The following is a 22,030-nucleotide window of genomic DNA, read 5'->3' on the forward strand; positions in this document are numbered from 1 at the left end:
AAACATTACTTTGTTTGTTTTAATTACATGATATATGCAAGAATTAAAATGATTCCAATGTATTCTAGTTGTTCAAAGATAAACGTAAGAATTATGGAAAATAAATAAATAAGTCAAACGTCGGGCAGTGTTTGGACAGGACAAGACTATTCATAAGTGCACTGTTACAGCCATTTGCAATCCCAGTACTGCTGCAGCTCATGTCCTGAGTTTTGCATGGTGACTGCTAGTCATTCAATTTCTGTGGCAGGTAAATGTGTTGGAGGTATTCAAGTGTTGGTCTTAAACCTGTATGATGTGTAAACAACAATTAAGTTGGACAAGTTGGAACATTCATATAATACATCTACACGCAAGGTTCATTTACACACGTTCTAATCAAGTGTCTCAAAAAATGTGCCATTTGCCTGGCATTAGTCATTAATGTATGTGTTGCCCCAAACCATTCTCCATTATTCATTTTGTATGATGGGAGTTTGTACATTTGTCATGTTTTTGCAGTCAAGCCTCAAACTACGTTATCTGTTCGGTTGTTCTGCTCAGGCCTCTGGGAAATACCAGAGGAAAACAACAGAACAGGAATAAAAACAAAAAATTCCTTGTTCTTTTAAATGACTACTTAGGTATGTATCATAAATGATCACTTAATAAAGTTACGTGAGTTTAGGTCATCGAGTTCGCCTCCGACTGCTGCTATTTCAGATCACTCTAAATATGCAGAATTGTCTTCCGCAGTACATGTATGATCAACCAGAAGGAAACATTAGCCGGCCATTAAATGATTAAATGATTAACATAATGATTGCCAGTGGCAGCACATTTTCTTCCTAATGAATTACTTGAATTCTATGGGGAGGGGGGGGGGCATTTTAAGAAACTTTTATTTTAATATTGGCTGAACAATACAGGAGTGAATCTGACTCTCCATTCATAGGTTATTCAGTGTTGATCAAGCTATGCTATATGCAGTACAGAAATACTTCAACTACAATGTTGGAGGCTCTTTGTTTTTCAGGCCCCATATTTAAAAAAGTACAGCTCTCAGGATTATGTGAAATGAAACCTGTGCCTGAAAGGTAGGTCTAATATTTCTTACCTGGAAAATCCTCACAGGTGTTACAGTATAAGCAGTTGCATTCAGCATGATATAAACTTTCCCCCCTTTAAAAGTATTACTCTTGTAACATAATAGGTGAGGATGGCACATGGCACATCGGTTGGCACTCTTGCCTCACCCCTCTAGGAGCAGGGTTTGTGTCTCTGGCTGCATGTGTTGTTCCCCAACCTTGTGTCCTGTGCTGCCTGGGATAGACCCCAGGCTTCCTATGAGCCTGATCAGGATGTATACAGTACGTGGTTGGAACATGGATAGATACAAACTCAATCAGTGCTCCTAAGCTTTGTTCATTTTTTTTTATAAATGTGTGTTTGTGTCCGGTCTGAAGCTCAAAAAAACAGAAATAAACAGGGTTAAACAGCTTTATTGTATATGGAAAATGTTTGGAAACAAAATACAAATTTCTTTTAAACTAAACACACAAAGTTTAATTTAAAAATGGCATGAAAAATTGGCACTCAGTGTGATATGGCCAGAAGAAACGAAAGCACTCCCCAAAGAAACAAACAAAAATGTATCAATATATTGCAGCACACCTTTAAACCGTTACACTGTGTTAAGCCACGTTCCAGGAAATGTTTACTTCAATATACTTCTTCAAAATAGTAACAGTTAAAAAAGGGATAGAGAAAACAAAGTTCATTCTAAAATATGGCAAGAACATTAAATATATATACACACAGAACTGAATTATGAAGAACAGGAGAACTAAATAAAAACAAAAATGCACTGGAGCTACTGTGCCACTTCTAATGTAAGGTTATGGCCATTCACATTATCATCTCTACTGTTTGTGAATGAATTCATCTACCTTCATAACTTGCTATTGCTATTACATATAAATTTGTCGAAGTAACCTAAAGCTTCCAAATCTCACTTTGCTCCTGTCGATGCCTTTATCCATCCAGCCTACTGTACTGGATATTCCCCTTAAGCACAGTCTGAAGGATGGGTACGGTTCTGGTTACAGTACTAGCCGAAATCTGCAGACTAGGCTTAGAATAAAAAAATAACCAAAATTAGTTCTCTAGTTGCTACTGTCTTACAGCAATACATCCATGGTACAAATACAGTTTTTTCCTCTAAAATACATGCTTGTATGTAATGCATACAAAGGTTTTACATTTAATAACTAAAACAATTCATTTTTCACCGGTTTAGCAGTTTCCCATTGATTTACTTTCATATATTTTCTTTCCTTACTTGTCCCGAAAATCCCCACTGGCCATCACCATTCTGCCAGTAGAAGATGCACAGTCAATGCCGCCCCCCTTCCACAGACTTTCCAGTAGCTGGAAAACTACTAAACGAAGGCAAACGTAGCAGACAGCCAATAAAACACTGTCAGTTTTAACATTGCATGTAGAACCTTGTCACCCTGTAAATTGGGTCACTGTTCGCTCAGCACCCCGCAGACATCCAGGTCAGAAGTTGCATCCCATAAGACCCCCTGAGGTCTGAGAGCTGCCATGACGGCCACTGTAGGCAGGAGCACGGTGCCATCTGTATAGTGTCTGAATGAGGTAAGCTCAGATCTCAGGTCAGTCGCTCAGTCATTGTGCAGCATTAACTTCTCATAGAAAACAGCATCAGATTGTGTGGTAGTGCTAACAGCACGGGCAGGGGCTGGTTCTCTTGCAAGGAGGTTGCACAGTTTACTCAGTGACAAAATACTGGTTTTGTACCAAACTGCATTCCCCAAAAAAGTCAACGAAAACAAACACACTCCATGTACTCAAAATATTTTGCACAAACTGTTCCTTACAAATACTGCAGGTTTTTAACTTCTGGAAATTGTTTAAAATAGTACAGGTGAATTTGAAAACTGCAGCAAACAATATTGTTCTGAATACTGTCTCAAAATAGGCCTGTCTCCACTATAACCATTTATACTTATTCAGACAATGAGGCACTGAGCAGGATCGTGGCCAATATGCATGGTGGTCTGCTCTAGAATTTCACTTGATATTCTCCTTGAACCACGACCAAGGTTAGTCAACGCATAATCATTACGCTGTGACAAGTTACAAAGGTCAGGTTATTAACATTACATGGGTTTTCCATTAGAAGGGACGTAAATAATGGATCATACACATCCTGTATATCAAACGCACATACAGGCATACTGGGCTCCTGTGTTCATCTCAGATCTTATATCAAGCTCTCACAGTGTCAACAGGGAAATTGGATCAACTGCATTCGTATTACTGAGTCATGAGAGTCATGTGATGTACGGTACCGTAAGACTAAACCGTTCTGTATTTCAGAACATCCTCAGTAAGGCTAAGATCGCCTCTGCTCTCCCAGCCCCCTGCGACAGGGAGCAAAGAGTAGCTCTGCCTTTGGGCAGTCTGTGCATTTCATCGTTGCATCGCGGTTTTTCGTGCATACGTTGTGGACTCAAACGTAAACAGAACTGGGGGACTGGGGCAGCATCTTAGTGTGGAGAAGTCAGTGTTTCCACCGAGATGGACGGGATAATACAGCATGGATAGCTTTAGCCTCAAAATGAAGCAAGCACATGAGTTTGGTCTTATAAAAGTGACTCGTCAGAACAAGACTCACGGAAAAAACAAATAAAAATAGGTAAAAACAAACTAACTTTTCATTTGTGGCTATCTAATTCATCGGCTCCAAACAACGTGGCTCATTTCGATACACAGACAATAAGCTGGGGGAAATAAATTTTGATGTACGAAGTTCGCCTGGTACGTACAAGACCTCGTACGGCTTCAAGACTACATATTTGCAATGGGGTTCCTTTACAGAAACAAAAAGGGAATCACACCTGCGCCCGCGGCAGACAGGTTATTCTTCCTCCTCCTCCTCCTCTTCGTCGTCATCTTCATCGTGGCAGTGCGTGATCTCCTGGGGCGTCTGGGGGAACAGGTTCGGGGGCTTGATCTCACTGATGGAGCGAGTCAGCTGGTTCCTCTTGCAGTCGGAGTCTTTGAAGTCCACGGAGTGGCGGTTGCGGGTGGCCAGCGGCGACTCTGTGTCGTTGACGTCAACGTGGGTGTGTTCCACAGTGGATTCATGGGGCATCTGGGAGGGTGAGACAGATGGGGCAAAACCCCCAGCGACTTAGACTAGATCCTTTGGGTCAACATACAACAAAATCGTGTCAAATGACTTGAGGAATTTTGTCACATTTACTCTTTTATCTGATGCTTTAATCCAAAGGGCCTTACAGCAGAGGGAAGGGTAACAGCTGGGATTTGAACCCATGACCTTTGCATTGCTAATACCATGCTCTACTTGTTGAGCCATAGGAGCTTCTGGCAGGGGGCGGGAGCATAAAGGGTGACAGTGCGAGCTGGCTGCCTCCGCCGCGCTTACATTCAGGTTATCCTCAGCCACATCTGCTGGCGGAGAACCTCCTCTGCCCTGGACGCCGCAGAGAACCTGCATGTTTGTCCGGGGAACCGCATCAGCCGCCGCGAAGCGCACATACTGGTGTGTGCAGCGCACATGTGCACGAGTTCTCACCCGCAGAGCAGCTGCTCCTAGTCCAGACTCCCACACACTCGGCTCTGCCCTGATTTCCCAACACGCTCCAGGATCTCAGGCACACATAAGCCCAGCGGTCATTCAGTTACAGGGATTAGACACTGGCCTTTATTTCTATTTATAAACTGGCCGTTATTCACCTCCCGTCCATTTCACTCCATATCTGGAGCACGAAGTCAATCGGGCGTGTAGCGGCGTTTAATAAGTCAACAGATAGCGGGGAGTAAATCAAGCTACAGGAAGCTGCCATAGTTAGCAAAGGAAAAACATGTAAATGTGTTCCTACCCCTGAACTCATCTGACCACAAGACGACATCCAGTCAATACCGTCTACACCAGGGGTCCCCAACCTTTTGTCATTCAAGGGCTACTTCGAAAAAATGAAGGTGGTCGTGTGCTATGAGCATTTTATATTTATTCATTTAATGTATTAAATGTTTCCCATTTAAAAAAAAAAAAACATCCTACATCCAGATCAGCTAAAAAAAAGCCAGTTTTTAATGAACGTATGAAGGCATTCTATTTTTAGAATATTCATTAATGTCCTTTGCTTTTTTCTACCTTGATGATGTCGTAAGTCTAACTAGCTGTTAATTGGTGTTCCTGACAGATGACTTCCCATTGGTCATTATCTGCTGGAAAAGGGAGGGACAATCGTGTATTTGTCTGGATTAACACCGGGTTGTTGAGCGCAATTAGTTTAGTACAGATTTTCTCTGTACCACTTTTTGTGCACTTTAGGCTTGTGGCTTAGAGAGGTTCAAAGTGCGACGTGTTGGAAATCCCCATTCAACACTTATATGAGCTTTATGAAATAGTTCCAGTTCAGCATTTCTGACATTGAAATAAACTTAAAAACAACATTGCAAGGCCTTTAGACCTTCAGGCTGCTTTAAAATATTCATAACCAAGCTGAGGGAAACGGCGGCACTGCATGCGTCTCGCTGCGCGGTTGGCCAGGCACTCACCAGCACGTGGGCGGCCCGGAAGAGGTAGCTGAACGGGTAGTAGAGCAGGTTGATGAAGGAGGCCGCGTACAGGTCAGCGTAGCGCATGACCTGCGATGCGAAGAGGGTCTGCCGCGAGCCGCTGCGGAAGAGGCTTCCCATCATGCCGTAGCACATGTCCATGTCGTGGGTCACTTTCTGGATTTAGAGACGGAGCACACGCTCACTTTTTAGTCACGAATGTGTTTTATAAGGCCCAAGGATACATACACATGGATGACACTTCAGTTTATAGGTTATTTTGGATGTTGCTTTATTTTGATTTTGAAAGATTTCAGACAACAGCGACACCTGCTGGAGGGCACATGGATACACCTTCTGGCCTGGCATAACGACACTGACAACCTGCCTAAAAGCACTTCACTGGTGGAACACACATAAGGGTCTTGCCGGGTACCTTTATGCGTCTCTGAATCGTGCTGATGTCCGGCCTCTCGTTGCTGCTGCTGTCCAGATGCCTGTGATACAGATGCACTGAGATCACCATGGGTAAAAATAGAAGGGACGCTTGGACTTTGTGCCATCGCTTTCGGAGTGACACGGTGCAGCGATAACTGGGGGGCGGGGGTGTCGGGTGTACTCACTTGTAGAGTTCTGCCAAGAAAATGTCCAAGCTCTGCAGTTCCTCGAATATGGCTGTAAAAGAGGAACGGAAGCGAGAGCATGTCAGGGGTCAGTGCCGCACGTCAGCGGCTGCGCGAGGCTCCGCCGGAGGCCGCCACTCACAGCTCTTGTCGGTCCACACGTGGAGCTCCTGGGCCAGCTCGGGGATCACCAGGAAGGTCCGCCAGCCCTGCCGCTTCTTGGACTTCAGGATGTCCCCAAATATGTGGTCTCCGATGTACAGGATGTCTTTGCCCTTTGCCCCCAGTAGGTCACACACAATGTCTGAGGACCCTGTGGGGGGGCGAGAGAGACAAACCCGGCACGATGCTCAGAAAACTGACAAAAAATAATCCAAATCCTAGGGGCCCATGATTGCTTCACAGAATGACTTTGGGGTCTGTGTGGGTTTAAAGACTCCCAGCACTATACTGAGCTTGGTTGCTCTTTATACTGTCCTGTTACTTATGATGGGGTGCCAACCCGTCACAGACAATTTCACCCTCAAAAGCCTGATGATGATACTTCCCACCCCAGTGGAGCCCTGGGACACCATGGAAGTGCACCAGTGCCTGGACGCGGTCCGTACCTCCAGAGTACACGATGCCATGCTGCAGCGGCCCGGTGTAAGTCCCGATCTTCAGCCGGCCCGTCGTCTGAAACGCAGCGCGCGTGTGGATCAGACTGAAAGTGGGTTACCGGGGCAACAAAGAGAACAGGGCAGGGAGGGGGCAGAGGGTGACCGGCTACTCACAGTGTCCACCTGGCGGAGCACGGTCCCTTCGCCGAAGAACAGCGGCTTCCTTGCGTCCACCAGGATCAGGTCGAAGTAGGACTGCCAGGATCGATGGGCCGTACCCACCTGAAGAGAGCAGGACCCCGGCTCGGTGAGATAAACCCACACGGCACGCAGCCGTCAATGAGCACAGCCTCCGCTTACCACCAAGGAAACGGCATGGAGGCGCCAAATCTGTATTCATAAAGGAGGAACCTCGCTGGGGCCAATGTGGGCTGGAGATGAGCTGCCTTACGGCAGACTATGGTGAACCTAACATTACACATTACAGAGAGGCCACAGTGTCCCACCCTGCTGCTGCTCAACCCGGCAATTTGCGCCATTTTGTTAGCCACACCTAGATCAGTGGTCGCCAACTGGCCGACTCTGAAACACAACCGTGACTTTGTGTTGCTGATAGTGGAGCCATGATAATACTGGGTAGTTATTCCTCCAGAATTACTCTAGACAGACTGTTATACCGAACCGTGTTTTTTGATCATGTGCGTTTATGGGATCTGGCCATTCTCCTTAGACCGCTCTCATTAACATCAGCCACAGAAATGCCATCGACAGAATGTTTTTCATTCATCACACCATCCTCGGCAAACTCTGCACACTGTGAAGCATTAAAATCCCAGGGAGGTCACTGTTTTTCAGACGCTGCCAACAATTGCCCCGCGTTCAAAAGATCAGCCATCTCAACGGCTCTAATGCTTAGCTGAACAGTAACTGAATCTCTTGACATGTGCATGTATTGAATTTCGGCCACATGATTTGCTGTTTGCATTAATAAGCAGGTGTATCTAAGAGATTGGCGACTGCATGTAGATGAAACATCATCAACTAAACAGCCAATCAAAGGCAACATTTTTGACTAACCTTTGGCCCGTGAGGAAAATCGAACAGGTATGTCATGATTTTCTGGAAGACAGAAACAAAATAGAATTAAAAATGATCAGTTTTACAGGATTGCCAACTTTCAGTTGGCTGGAGTGAGATCTTCAAATAGGGACAGGTCTGCACACACAAGCACACGCATTTACACGTATGTAACAGTTTTATTACCTTATAAATAGTATGTATATTTTAGGTTTATAATGTAATAATATAGATTTGCTGTAAAATGTCTTGCATGAGCATGAGTCTGAAAGCATGGGTGTCACGGCAGATGTGCAAGAACTGAGAGCCCTGGTTTTACCAGATGTCGGTACACATCACACATAGTATGCAGGACAGATGACTATGCAGATGTTACCATTCTGATCATTAAACAATGAAGAAGTGCACAAAGCAGTAAACAGTGTTGTTTAAAAGCAAGACTCACGTCGGTGTATTTAAAGTCGCTGTTAGTGGCCAGGAACACTTTGCCGACTTCAATCATGCGACTCAGCAGAAGAGGTAGCTTTCCCTGAATGAAGGAGACAAAACAAAACCAACTTCACAGCTGACGAAAGGGAGTTTCAAAGCTACACTGGAAAACAAAAGGCTTTGAAAAGAAACAGAAATGTATAGGTGGTTACGTTTGCTAAACAATTGTGCCAACTACTACCCATAATCCAAATAATTAATGAAATTAAGGATGAAAACAAGGCTTTTTGGCTTTCTGATAAGGGTCACATCAGCGTAGGCTGGGCACACACATGTTTATTACAGAACTGAGTGGAGCTGTGAATGACAGCGTTCATGTAGATGCAGTATATTACTGTCTCTGTATTAGCAGTGTACAACCATTTTTACAGTGATGGCTACTTTCACAAAGAAATTTTTCTGGTGAGCTTCCGAATCCCGCTGATCAGGAGGGTCCCCTCGATATTATTTGCCAATCGGGGAGGAGAATGGAAGTTGTGATCGACTGATGTCTGATAATGTCTTAGTGACCGACTGATAATGTCTTAGTGACCGACTGGTTGAGCACGGTCAATATTCCACCTGTGACTGCTACCTTCAGTGGCTGCAGCTGTCCTTTGTGGTTGCTAGTGCATCCTCAGCCTGGCTTACGACGTTAGATACTTTGATAGCCACTCATTATTCCAATGAAAAACAGGAACAGGACCAAAGTGAAATTACGCCTAATTTTTAAAGCTTGGAGTTATCTGGTGAATTGCCAAGGTTGATAAATTTATCACTCTATTAAACACCAGTGCAGATAAACTAACCAAACAAACAATACAAAACATTTGATTGTATCTTAAATTATTTGAAAATGATTCTAATGAGACACAAGGATTAGCATGTGTGGGGGGTCCAAACTATGTATTTTACCTTTGTTATATGGTTTCATGAATGTAAACAGAATCACGAGTTTTCAGCAGTAAGTAAATTACTATGAAAAGACACGATATTTACTTACATCTTTTACCACATACTTCTCCAGGTTTTCTACAGTTTTTTCCTTCAAAGTTCCCTAAAATGTTTGGTGGGAAAATACATGGATTAAAAAAAAAATGACAGGACTTGTAAAGTATAACAGGGAGATAAAAGGTTATCACACATAAAATATCTATGCAAACACACAGGCGAGGAGGATGAACAGCAATATCCATATAATACAACAATACAATAACATTAATATGACTGACGATGACTGTAACGTGTAAGGAGGGAAGACAGGGGCTGTGGGTCTTTAAGGGAGGGGCAGAGTCTGGGAACCACCACCTGTGCAGATGGCTCAGCCATTTAGGCCTCTGGTCGCTGGTTCGAATCCTGCCCTCGGCGGAGTAGTCTTATGCCTGTCGGGCCCTTGAGCGAGGTCCTGAACCCCCCCCCCAAAATCCACTAAGGGTGCCAGATAAATGACTGATCCGGCGCTCGAATCCCAAGCTTCACTCTCAACTGTATATGTGTGCGTATGATTGTGTATATGTCTCAAGGAGGGCATGATGGAATATATGAAAAGAGGTATTCCAATGTATTTCTGCAAGTGGCAAATAAAGCATCGTTCCATTTCATTACCCCTTGTACAAGGAGCTCTGATCCCATACCCTGCTGACTTTAGGTTATGTCGTGTGTTCTCATTCAACCCCCCAGTCTTTGTAAAACCTCATCTCCACCCCTGCTCCCTATAACCCCATTCCCTCCCCCAAACCCCATGCCAGAAGGTTCTGTGTGCCTCCCAGCCTTAACACCAGCATACCTTGAAGTGAACCCAGTCGACAGCGTCTCGGACATCCTGAAACATGCTCTTGTAGGACATGAAGAGGTCTCCGTCCTTAAAACCCTTTTCACAGCTAAGGGGGCAAAAATGCAGGACCTTGTGACGACCGACCTGAACCGTATACGCAACTGACATTCTCACATGCTTGCTTTAAACGAGATAGTCTTCCCTTGTTTGAGGTGTCCAGCCAAACAGGAAAGCTTTCTCCCCCTAAAAGACCAACAGTCATTTCAGAGGACGTGCATCCATTTCAGATCACAAACAGTCAGATCACAACTCTTTGTGAGTGTTATTGCATTTCATTGTTGCTCCCGCTCACACGATCAATTACGTGAGCAGCTTATGATAGACTACTCATTCAGAGGGGAAACGGAAATGCAAGGGAAAATCCAATTTCACCGTGCAATCTCGTCAGCATTAGTAAGTACATGCATGGTTTGCTGATATGCCAGAGTTTTTCATGCAATTCCCTACTGATGAGATAGAAGGATCTGGAAGCAACGTGCAAGCTACATTAAGAGGGGAAATTAACTCCAAGATGATCAAAATAAAAAGTGCAAAGTAGTGGCAAAGAAAGCTCTCTTGTAGGACAGACAGTGCATTTTCTTCTCTGAAACAGACTGATTTGTAAACACCCATTGGAATAAGCAGACACCCCCCCCACCCCCCCAAAAAAAAAAACCCTGCTCCCTGAGGAGCGTTCTTTCTTTTCACTCTCCCGCAGTACTCCATATATGCCAAAAGTACTTAATAGCGGCATTTTGTAGGTATTATTTGCCCAGCCTCTTTCGGGGTGACTCATCAGCATCTCCGCAGGCTACCATTTATCAAGGGGCATTTTCAGATGCAAACAGCCACGGGCTCTTACCTTGCATATCTATCGCAGTTGGTAAAAAAGTCTACCAAGCATGCAAAGAGGTAGGTCTCTGCAAGAGAAAAATATTAAGAACAAGCTTGTAAAACCTTTCCTTTTTTATGGTAGCACTATCCCATAATTCCCATAATACTGCGCACACTGTAAAAACGCACAAAGAGATCCGAGTCAGACAAAGGGCTGGTCACCTGGCAGGTTGAAGAGGGTATTGAGGATATAGAAGCGTTCCGTGTCGTCCCGTTGGATGAACTTGTTTGGGTACAGCTCTCGAATGTCAGGACTGAAGGACAAAGGTGAGGAGAACAGGCCAGTCGAGCGAGTGATGGATGAACGTAGCCGAGAACAGTCCCACGGTGGAGGAAAATGCTCGGGCCAAATAACGGGAGAAGCTCATGTCTGAAGGCACTCACCCCCGCAAGAAGTTAAAGCCGTGGACACAAACCAGGATGTTCCCATAGGCATCCACCTTCAACAGGTTCCCATACATTGTATCAAACACCAGGCCCCTTCATTGATAAGGGAAATGGCAACATCAATCTTCGGACATGTGTTACACCGTCACTCTCAACATACCTCTTCCCTACATCGCTGCCACAATGTCTGACCGGCTGCTCCCATTTAGTCATTTACATTGTGAGTGTAGTTGTGAGATTTATTCAGATGATGAAAATGGCAGCAAGAATTATTGCATAAACTTGTCAATGTGAAAGGGAAAAATGTGAACGCGAACAAACGGCAAAGGCTTGTATAGAAACAATACCCCTTTGACTTGGTTGGTAACTCAAGGTGCAAGTCCTGCATGCAGATGTATTAACAGGTAGAGCTGCTCAACACACCCCACAAGGCAATCAGATAATTTAATATTTAAAATCATGGACTTGCTTTGCTAGCCAGCGGGCGTTACTGTCGATATACAGTGGTCTGTATAACTGAAAGCCAACCTGTTCCTTGCCCGGGGTCATCCTCACCTGGTAGGGAAAGTCGAATCGTAGACAAAGTTGAGGAGTTCCTGAGGGTATCCGATGGAGACCAGTCTCTCCACAGTCAGATCGAAGCCCAGGGATTCGTACTCCGGGGACTTATATACTACAGCCAGACAGATAAGCTGCTGTTAGAGGAATTTCTGCTTTTAAAACCTTGGGCTGTTGAAAAACCCCAGTAGTCGAAGAGCCTTCAGCAGGTGCAAGTTAGTATTATGAGGAGGAATAACATGTATTTAGTACAAGCAAACTTAAAATGTATGAATGATGAATTAAGCCAATTCAAATAAGGAATGAGGTGTGTGAAAACAATGATGAAACAATATATTGAACAAAAAAAAAATCCTTGTTCTTCCATGACATTTTCTTGATTATTCTGTGAGACTTGAGGCACTGGGGGAGTGATCTTTGTGTGCCGCTCATGAAGCAGGAAGGGATTTTACTAAACGGCCGAGTTAATCAACAGATTAACGGGCTGACTCACCCACTTGTTGAATAAAAGGGAACGCAGCACGGCAGAGCGGCGAGATAACAACGCGTACTGAGGCCCCACGAGCAGCCAAAGGCTGGATCGCACGCAGACAGGGCGCCGTGCGGGATCCCGCGGTGCTGAGCCTGGCCAGCCTCCAGGCCCCCATTTGGCCTGACATTTAAGAGGAAAGTCGGCCGCAGCCTCAGGGCCAAACAATGCCAAACATTGTGGGGCTGTTCTGAGGGATGATCTGAATGCTGCGCTCGTACGGAAGGCCTCTGCGATTCCCACCAGATTCCTCGCCCCCCCCCCATTTCCCCCAAGAGCTTGTCTCGGCTACAAAAGCAACTATTTTGAGGCGGTGGCTTTTCGTCACCTTGCCTGCCGGCACTCAGTTTTTCTGAAGTGCAAATCTCACTCGACCTTGGGAAGTTCTAGGCTGACCCCTGTCCTATAGGAGTGTGGAAACCGCTCAGGCCAAAGAAAAAAAAAGGGGGGGGGGGGGGGGGACATTTAGGCAAAGATAGATAGCCTACTCTATACAAATGCATCACATTTATCTAGCAGTTGCTTTCATCCAAAGGAAAGCAGGGCCAGGTAATCCCTGGGGCAGCTGGGAGTTGAGGGCCTCGCTCAGGTGCCCGAAGGTGATGCTGACCCAGGGATTTTAATGGCTACATTCCTGATCACAGGCACAGGAGCCTATCCTGCTGAGCCACGCAGCACCCCTACAGCCTTCCTGGGTAATTTCAGCGTTTACACGCTAACAGCGACATCTGCAAGGCGTAGAGCCCTCTGCACAGTGTGGAGTTATTTAAGGCCGGGGTTGCTAGTCTGCAGAAGGTTTGGGGCGCCCCGCTTCTACTCCAGGTCACGGTAGTCGGCTGTTAGTCTGAGTGCTTGTGTGGCTGAGAGGGAAGGCCAGCGATGCGTGGCATGCTGAGCTCTTCTCGAGCAACTCGTCTGACCAGAAATATGCCTGGGAGACCACAGAAAGCATCGCCTCACTGTCAAACTGACTCCAGTTCAAAAACGAAACAAAATGTGCAAAAATTAACTGAAAACACAATACAAGCAGGTTAACCTCATGGGCATGGGCTGTGCCTCAGATCTCAGCCTCTATTCCGACATTCCTCAGGTGATTGTTCTGTACAGAGCGCCTCATAGAGAACGATTAACTTTCACTTGGAAGCATGATTATAGGGTGGAATCTTTAGCAGCCATTACCAGCACACAAAGTCTTCGAAGAACAGTAATTTTAAAAGTGAATGAGGTGTAATTATCAAAATTACAGCACGTCAGAGGTAAGGCAGTCCACCTTACTATATGCAACATACAGCACTGCGAGAAAAGAGGATATACCATAAACAAATGAGGGGAATCAACTTTGTGTGGCTAGAAAACTGTACAGGTACAGATATTAAACTCACTGGCAAGTTTCCCCTTACCCACGTGCACAATGAGGCATCTTTACACTAACTGTCAGGGTCACAATCATTCATACAGATAATTACATTGACTTTTTCTTTTCCAAATTCATTTTTCATCAAACTTTATAATCCTGCTCCTGTAAGATTTATATATTTAACAGGATTTAAAGTTTGAAGTGTGTTTACGCACCACTTCATGATGTCTGTGGCATGACCTGCGACTAGCCCAAAATTGTGTAGTTCATTACAGGAAAACAACACAGTGCAGAGCTGTACCACTTCTGTTCTATAGTGACATAAGGCCAAGGGCACTCTATGGGACAGGGGGAGATTTGGGACACCAGACAAAAAGAAAAAATGGGAGACAGATCACTAGTACACACTGTGACTTGTCCTTCTTTCTGTTCATTGCTGCTTATTTTGGCTCACATGCTGTGCACCAGTCAGACAGTAACTGTATGGTAACCCACTTATACACTCATATGAGGCAAGAGGTGAAAAGATGCAATGAAAATGGGATGGGTCAGGATCATCAATGAACGCCCAGCAGCACCTAGAAGCTCCTACTCAGCTCCTCTGGTGGAAGGAGTGGCTGAGGGCAGCGGAGGGGAGGTCCTCAGATGCTGGAGGGTGCACTCCACTTTTCACACCATGTTTTATGCCCCACTTGGCCCTGTAGACCAATATTTCTCTCAACCTGGTCCTCAGGGACCTTCAGACGGTCCACATTTTTTCGCTCCATCGCAGCTCCCTGGAAGACTTGGTCATACTGGGAGCTGGGAGGGAGCAAAAACGAGCACCGCCTGGGTGGCCCCAAGGACCGGGTTCGGAAACACTGCTGTAGACAAACTCATATTTCTGCCACACTGACAGCTCCCCCAGCTCTGGTTCCCTCTACGTTATATCATGGCGCGAACACACTCACTGACAGATAATTATGCAGGACGCTATAAATGCCCGCCTGCCCCTCTGCCAGCAGTGACACAGGTAGCATTGCCTCACTTTCCAGTATCGCTTACATTCTGGGATAAACAGACCCATGTCAGGTCCAAGTGCTGTGTGGGGGACCTATTTATCCTCCACGGCTTCAGTCTGCCTGGCAACCTTCTTCTGCTTGCCAGGAGACTACACGCAAAATGCATTTTACACATGCAATGCTTTCTAACAAACAAACAACTAACCCTTGCATTCTGAAATTCAAGCTGACCATCATTCAAAGTAGAAGGGACTTCTGGAATAAACAAGTGCCCAGAAACTTGCTTACTACAAGCCACATCACAAGTGCTCGCCTTCCAAGCACACTGTTCCTCATTTTATGTCTGTTTTTAACCACTGAATATGAGTATCTTCTTCCCTCTAGTACAGATCAAATTGCCTGATCCACCACAAACTGTCTTCCTGACTTAGGTAAACCTCATATTGACCTACAGTTAGTTGTAATGTTTCCACAAAAATTTTATGATACCTCAGTATACTACTACAGAAATTAAATTTCACCAATGGGCCTAAATGTGGTACAATTCAACTAAAGATGCCAAACTGCACTAGGTGGTCTGTGGTATCATGTGGTTTTAAGTTTTTGCCATAAGACAACAGACAAAGAATGAAGAAACCAACAAAGAGAGATATAAAATAAAATATGTAGTACATAGTTATTTAGTTATCTGAGTAATAATGAGGAGATGAGAATACTGCATAGTATCTTTGTAGTACCAAAATACCAACGTAATGCCCCCTCTTTAAAATATTGCTTTTGGATCCACATAAACAGGAAGACAATGGCAGGTGTGCTCCATGGTGTCTCGAAGGGGCAACGTTCAGAAAAAACGCACAAATGATGAGTAAACTACAACCCAGCCACGCACCGATCGATTTCACAGGTCACGCGAGTAACTGACCTCTGAAAAGGCGTGCTATTTTAGACAGTTTACCAGAAGAGCAGCTGAGAAGAGTGGGCTAGAGCAGCACTTAGATGTAAAATAAACACCCAGCGCCATTTTCTGCCCAATATTTATTTCCAGGGTACAGGGCAATATAATATTAACCAAGTTTAATGTATAAAACAGACAGTGAAGAAATTAAACTCAACACTACACAAATATACAGCTAGTGATTTAATAACAGATGAACATCATGAAAGCAAATTTTGTAGCACCATCACGTTTGTTTCCTACTTTTACCCTTGGCTGGCGAACGAAAAACAAGCTGTCCGAGATACAATGTATCATCTTGACATAACGATGTTAACAGATGCTAGTGAACTTTATCTGTGTGGCTTTTCTCATAAAACATATTGAAGCCAACAGCTATAGTTACACTGTTGGCATACAATTGGAATATTTTACAGTAAACTTCCCCTTTTATCTCCTTACGCTAATAAACAACATGTACAGTGCTACTAAAAAGGACTTACTTACATGTTGTAATGCATATAATACTTTTCGGAAGATATTTAAGTGTGTGATGGATACTGCTTAGTACTTCATTCAGAAAAACACAATGATGCGTACCAAAGGCTACATTCAAACGTCCGGCTGTATGTCACTTACCTGCTAAAGTATAATCCATATCAAAACCAAAGCATTTGATCTTCTCCATTGCCAAACTTCTGTTTACAAACACTCTGAGAAGAAGGTAAAGAATATGATCAGCAAACAGAATTTGCCAGCTTGGATTGAACAGTAAGATAGATGTATTTTACCAAGGAATGGCTCTTGTTTAGCTTAGGATGCCTTATCTGTATGTATCTGTTTCAAATAATGTGCGTGTATGTATGTCATTACTCACAAAACCAAAACTGTTATGGTTTAGAGGAACACACTAGTTGTTGGGATATCATCAGGAGCAAAGAGAGCCCTGGACAGAGGCTGGCTGAGCGCAGCAACAGGTCCAGCGACGAATCGGTCTACAGCTTGTGCGTCTTGACAGCACCGTGGCATTGCTTATTGCACTGGTGAATCCCCAGTTGCACTGTGCTCCCAGGCCCCTTGATGGTTCAACGCAGCCACATTCTTAAGCAGTCAGGAAGACCACAAAGAGAGGCATCACCTCCCAAAGGCAAGAATTTTTTTTTTTTTTATTTAAAAATAAAAAAAATAATTAAAAAAGAATAAAGCGGCATTTTCAGCAAATGTTCAAGTCCCCTAGTACTCATGGGCGAGTTTCTGTGATTTTTCAGAGCATGCTGAGAACCGCATCATTTACGATTTACCAATTAAGATGGCTGCTGAACCAACCCACTGCCATCTCTCAGTAATCAGACTCTTAGCGGGGCACTCCAGAACCGGCCGTAAACGACACAGATTCAATCTATTATCTCTTAGAACAAAGTAGGGGAAAAGAGAATAACAACTTTGATCAACATGATTCAGTGTAACTGGCTTTCAGTATAAAACGAAAGGAAAGCATTACACATGTACCAATTCTGCTAACCATAGTAACAAAAACAAACATAAAATATTTCCAGGTGTGTATATACACACACACACATACAATTATTTAGGTGGTTTGAATCCAGTTCCAGTGTAATTACACTGACAGTTGTTCAGGATTAACATGACATTTGCTGCGGCAGGAACTTTGCACAAAGAAAGACAAACATGCCAGAAAAAGCAAGTGAACGTGTCCTTAGATGCACCTTCAGTTCCAGGGTAACAGCCAGTGTGGTATTACATTGTTTCAACCAGACCTCTAGAAGAATCAATAGCAATCATGGGGAGAGAAGATACAATTAAACTTAATTATTACATTCACAATGTTGTTGTTTTCTTAACAATTAAACAGCAAATAAGTACAAATGAAACAAAACTGAAAAAATAACCAAACATCTCAAATGTTATAACAAATACAAATATTCCCAAAAAGTCAATTAACTTTACACTTTTTAACACACGTGTGAGGATTAGGATGACCTGCATGGGTAGCAGAAGATGTTTTTAGTGTGATTTACACAAGAGTTCTTGTGAAATATATGATAACAGCACACAGAGGAGTTATTGGGGGTTGTAGGTACCAGTGACTGACCCATTTCAAAGACAAAGCAACGGAATATCATTTTGAAGACGGTACTACAGAATAAGGCATACAACAAACCTTTGAACTGACAGTAACATGAAATGTAAACACGTGGTATGTTTAAATTCACACAAAAACCACAAAGAGTCTTATTGACAATGATGCTTTAATGAAGAAGATATTCTTCCTAGAATAAAAACAAAACCTAAAAAAGCTCTACCACTGTTCCATGACTTGGCTGTCCAGAAAAAATATATTAATACAATGGTAAAATACAACAGTAGGGAGAACATACCATAGCTATAAAAACAAGAGACTGGGTTTTTTTGAACCATCATTCCCTGAAAAGTCCAAAGTAATTTTATTCACAGAAAGGCCCTAATCAATCAGCAATTCAGACAAGCAAAACAACCACACAATAACGCCATAAAAAACATCTAAAACAGCCATGGATTATGTGAAGTCCCTTTGCAAGCCAGCCCTTGAGGTTTCAGCTATCCCAAAAACATTATACCTGTGGTAGGCTTCTCGGCGATACTTCTTCATAGCAAGTCCATCCATGTTGGCTGGAAGGTCTGCATAGTTCTGTAGACGGTCACTCCATGATGTCGTCATTTTTAGTGCCTCAAAATGTAGCGTTCTAAAAAAGCAACAAAAACATAAAATTCAACAGATGGACTTTCCCCGTTATTAGACTTAATGATTACATTCACAATGTTGTTTTTTAACACTTAAATAGCAAATAAGTACAAATGAAGCAAAACTGAAACAAGAATCAAACATCTGAAATGGTATAACAAATACAAATTGAACAAAATGGGACATTCATACACTAGATATATTTCTAATAGATCACACAATTAAAGTGGATATAGTTCATAACACTGATATTTAATTATTTAACCTGAGCTACAGTTGTCTTTTTAAAACCAGGCCATAAGGATGGGCTTTAACATGGCTTACAGATGGACTGCTACCAGAAATTATGACGAAAGGTACTCCAAAAATGATCCTATATATAGCCTCAAAAACTCCCAGCTTAGCCTGACAAGCACATTCCCAGAGCCAAAATGGTACTTTTCCAATGGATGTTCAGCTTACAAGAGGAGAAGCAATGCACAGTGTCTAGCATGCCTCATTCATCTCCATTAACATCAGCAGAGTCACTGGGAAGCAAGAGGGCAGCTAGCCTGTCAGCCATTCCAGTGGAACAATTCACACAAGCTGGTGCCAAAGTCATACAGGCTCCCGTAAGGAAAGTGAGAGCCACAGTGACCTTTCTGATTGAGCCAATTAAATCAGGACTATTTAATGAAGTGAGGAAGGGTGCCATCCTCTCTCACACTGAGATACGCAGTTACAAAACAGTAAGCGGGGTGATGCCATCAATGCTGAAGCAGAGAGAAAAGAGGGAAAAAAACAATCCACTCAACATATTTTGAAACCAAGAAACTGCAGATGTTTGTCTTTATTACTGATAGGCTGCTGAATTTCACCTTTGCCCTAACAACTACAGATAACTGACATAAAGATGTTTAGTTAATCTTTATTTTCTTCTGTCAGACCCTTGTGCCCTGCAAAATCTTCTATTTCCACCCATCATTAAAAACCTTGAGTGTCCTTCTTGTCATCCAACCCGGAGCGATGTGTCCTCGCAGTAAATGACACAGCAAGATAACCCGCTTAGACACACTTGTGTGCTCGGTTGAGAAATAAAGTGTTGCAAGACAACGTGTTCAAACGAAGAAAACATTTACGCCTAAAGTCAAAAAAGACAATGAACAGAAATTTTAAAACTCTGTTTTGTCAATCTAACACGTCAGCTGAAAGGAAAATGTAGAAATAGGATTCACTGTCAGATGTGAGTTACAGTCAAAGTAGATACCTTTACATTTGTTCCCCAGTAATGCAAATAGGGCATAATCAGCACTGGTCCTTGGACATATACATCTCTTTTTGCTTTTACTTTCACTCACACAAATAAAACGGCACGTTTAACCGCATTTGCATTCACGTTCACAGAGAGAACGAGAATAATTTATTTTACTTTCAGACCCCCACCTCCCTCACCCATCTACAGGACGTGCACATCTCCCGAGGAGGGATCATCTAGTCTGCCCGTCACAGACCAGCTGCATTAATCCCAGTTCAGGACGGAATCTTTAACGGGTCTCCAGCAAAAGCCACACATCATTACCAGAGGCAGCCACAGCTGACGCTATACACATCACTACTAACGCAGACAGCCCGACAGTACCGTTAACGTCTTCATAAGACTTTCAAAAACAAAAGTTAAATCACTTCATTACCGTCAGTAAGGCATAAAACCAGAGCAAAATATGTGTAGCTCTGGATAAACCGGTATATATAAATCACGGCCTGTCAAACCCGACCGACAACAGCTGGTTAGAGCGAGATAAGTAAACAGGTAAATATGGGCGATGAGATGCGGCTGTCGGTTACGTCATCCTTAATATAGCGGTATTAAAGTCACCCAAGTGTCCGAAGACCCCCTCAAGACAAATATACAGGTAATTGCCAGCAATTAACATCCAGTTATGCACATCATCCAGCGGCAAAACGACAGTTAGCCATTTTTCTTTGTCCTCCGAAACTCCGATGTACTTGAGCTAAGAGCTATTTGACAGCTTTATGTTAACATTTCCTCTCAGTTTCGTTGGCTGAGGTGCTACCACTAGCCGGCAGCCGTCCATCCCACTACTCGAAAGGTTTTTACGTATAACAAACCCTCCTTTACTGGGAAAAAAAGACACTTATTGCCCCTCTTGCTGAGTTTAACACTGGAGATAAAAATCCAGCGATCAGCCAGTCAGCTCTCCGCACAGGCCGGTTTGCTGGCTTCCCGGTGCCTCGCCGCACATTCAGGCAAAGGTCTATTCTCATGTATACGATTTAGGGAAACGTGTCATTCGAATGTGGCCCACAGAACCTCAGCTATTCAACTCTTAATAATAAAAATGAGGAAAAACACGACGCGCCCGCTAGTTTCATTAATGAAAACGCAGGACACAAGATTCAAGACACCTACCTCAGTGCTCCGCAGCGCTTGCGAAAATACGCATGCGCCCTAGTGCGGCGCGGTCCCTATGGGGCGGCAAGAGAGATGCGCCTGCGCTTCGGAGCTCGTTCACGAGTCCAAGTGACACGTTGGAAATTCTCTGCGCATAGTTCAGGGCCAAAGGTCCGCGGATAGTGGTCAGAAAGACATGAAAGAAGCATGTACGAAGTAGAGAAAGTCATATGCCGGAAAAAGAGTATAAAACTGATGGATTTTTTTTTTTAATACATAAGTTTTCTCACACCCGTTTCAGAGAGTGGCGTGCTGCCCACTGAACCCATAAGAAAAAAATCTAAATTTGTCTTTGTGTTTAATAGCTAATATTATCCCGCTACCTTAACTAGGATAAGTGGATAATTTGTAGAAAGACTCAAACATTTATTGCAGTACCCAAAAAAATATGAGACATCTAGTGGTAGTTTTTGTTAGCCTACTTGCTACATCTTCCTATGCAACTTTCAAACATCAGCTAATTTCTGTTAAGCGAAGTATGAAGCAGGTGTTTCCGTAAGAAACGGAATACTGAAGTTGAGAAATAAAGCGTAGAAAACAGGTGGACAATTGGCGCATTGTTAATAATGTCACTTAATTGCTACCTACCTCACCCATAGAGCAACGTATACGCTACAAATGTTTAGTTAGGCCTATTGTTTCACTTCCACAATGTATTCTTTAATCAGTACGTTGCACAATGATACGTTTTTCGTTTTAAAATGTCACTCCCTTCTGACGTCATGGTCATAATTATTTTTTTATATACTGGTACCCAAAAGCGACACGTCAGCAGAGGGCAGCATATCCCTCTTCTTTTGATGCAGACTATTTGCACGCACAATCTAAATTGGGAAGGCTTACTTTATAAGAATAACAGGCTCATATAAAGACAAATAAAACAAACCACGTATTCTGTGATTATGTTTGTGTTTATGTAACAAATCTTATAAAGTATTTATATTAAGTGGCTGCTGCCATACAATTTAGTATATATCGAGAAATATAGATTTATACAGGC

General features: G+C 43.4%; 1 protein-coding gene across 5 annotated transcripts; it reads right to left on the bottom strand.

Moving 5' to 3' along the window:
• Nucleotides 1-1,465: 1,465 nt before the first annotated feature.
• On the bottom strand, nt 1,466-21,640 carry LOC111836896 (cytosolic purine 5'-nucleotidase). Of its 5 annotated transcripts, none has more exons than XM_023798579.2 (18): nt 21,619-21,640; nt 18,454-18,579; nt 16,475-16,548; nt 12,012-12,129; nt 11,454-11,549; nt 11,232-11,323; nt 11,038-11,095; nt 10,149-10,242; nt 9,366-9,419; nt 8,340-8,423; nt 7,895-7,936; nt 6,992-7,099; nt 6,827-6,893; nt 6,361-6,531; nt 6,219-6,270; nt 6,032-6,092; nt 5,596-5,772; nt 1,466-4,162 (listed from the first exon to the last, which is right to left on the bottom strand). In XM_023798579.2, the coding sequence occupies exons 2-18, from the start codon at nt 18,552-18,554 to the stop codon at nt 3,926-3,928; spliced, it is 1,686 nt and encodes a 561-aa protein (XP_023654347.1). In that variant the 5' UTR covers nt 18,555-18,579; nt 21,619-21,640; the 3' UTR covers nt 1,466-3,925. The 5 variants fall into 5 exon arrangements, with proteins under 5 accessions (XP_023654347.1, XP_023654341.1, XP_023654354.1 ...); XM_023798573.2 differs by lacking the exon at nt 21,619-21,640 and adding an exon at nt 20,989-21,118; XM_023798586.2 differs by lacking the exon at nt 21,619-21,640 and adding an exon at nt 19,825-20,970.
• Nucleotides 21,641-22,030: the final 390 nt, after the last annotated feature.

This window comes from Paramormyrops kingsleyae, chromosome 20, assembly GCF_048594095.1.
Source record: "Paramormyrops kingsleyae isolate MSU_618 chromosome 20, PKINGS_0.4, whole genome shotgun sequence".
Taxonomy (NCBI): domain Eukaryota; kingdom Metazoa; phylum Chordata; class Actinopteri; order Osteoglossiformes; family Mormyridae; genus Paramormyrops; species Paramormyrops kingsleyae.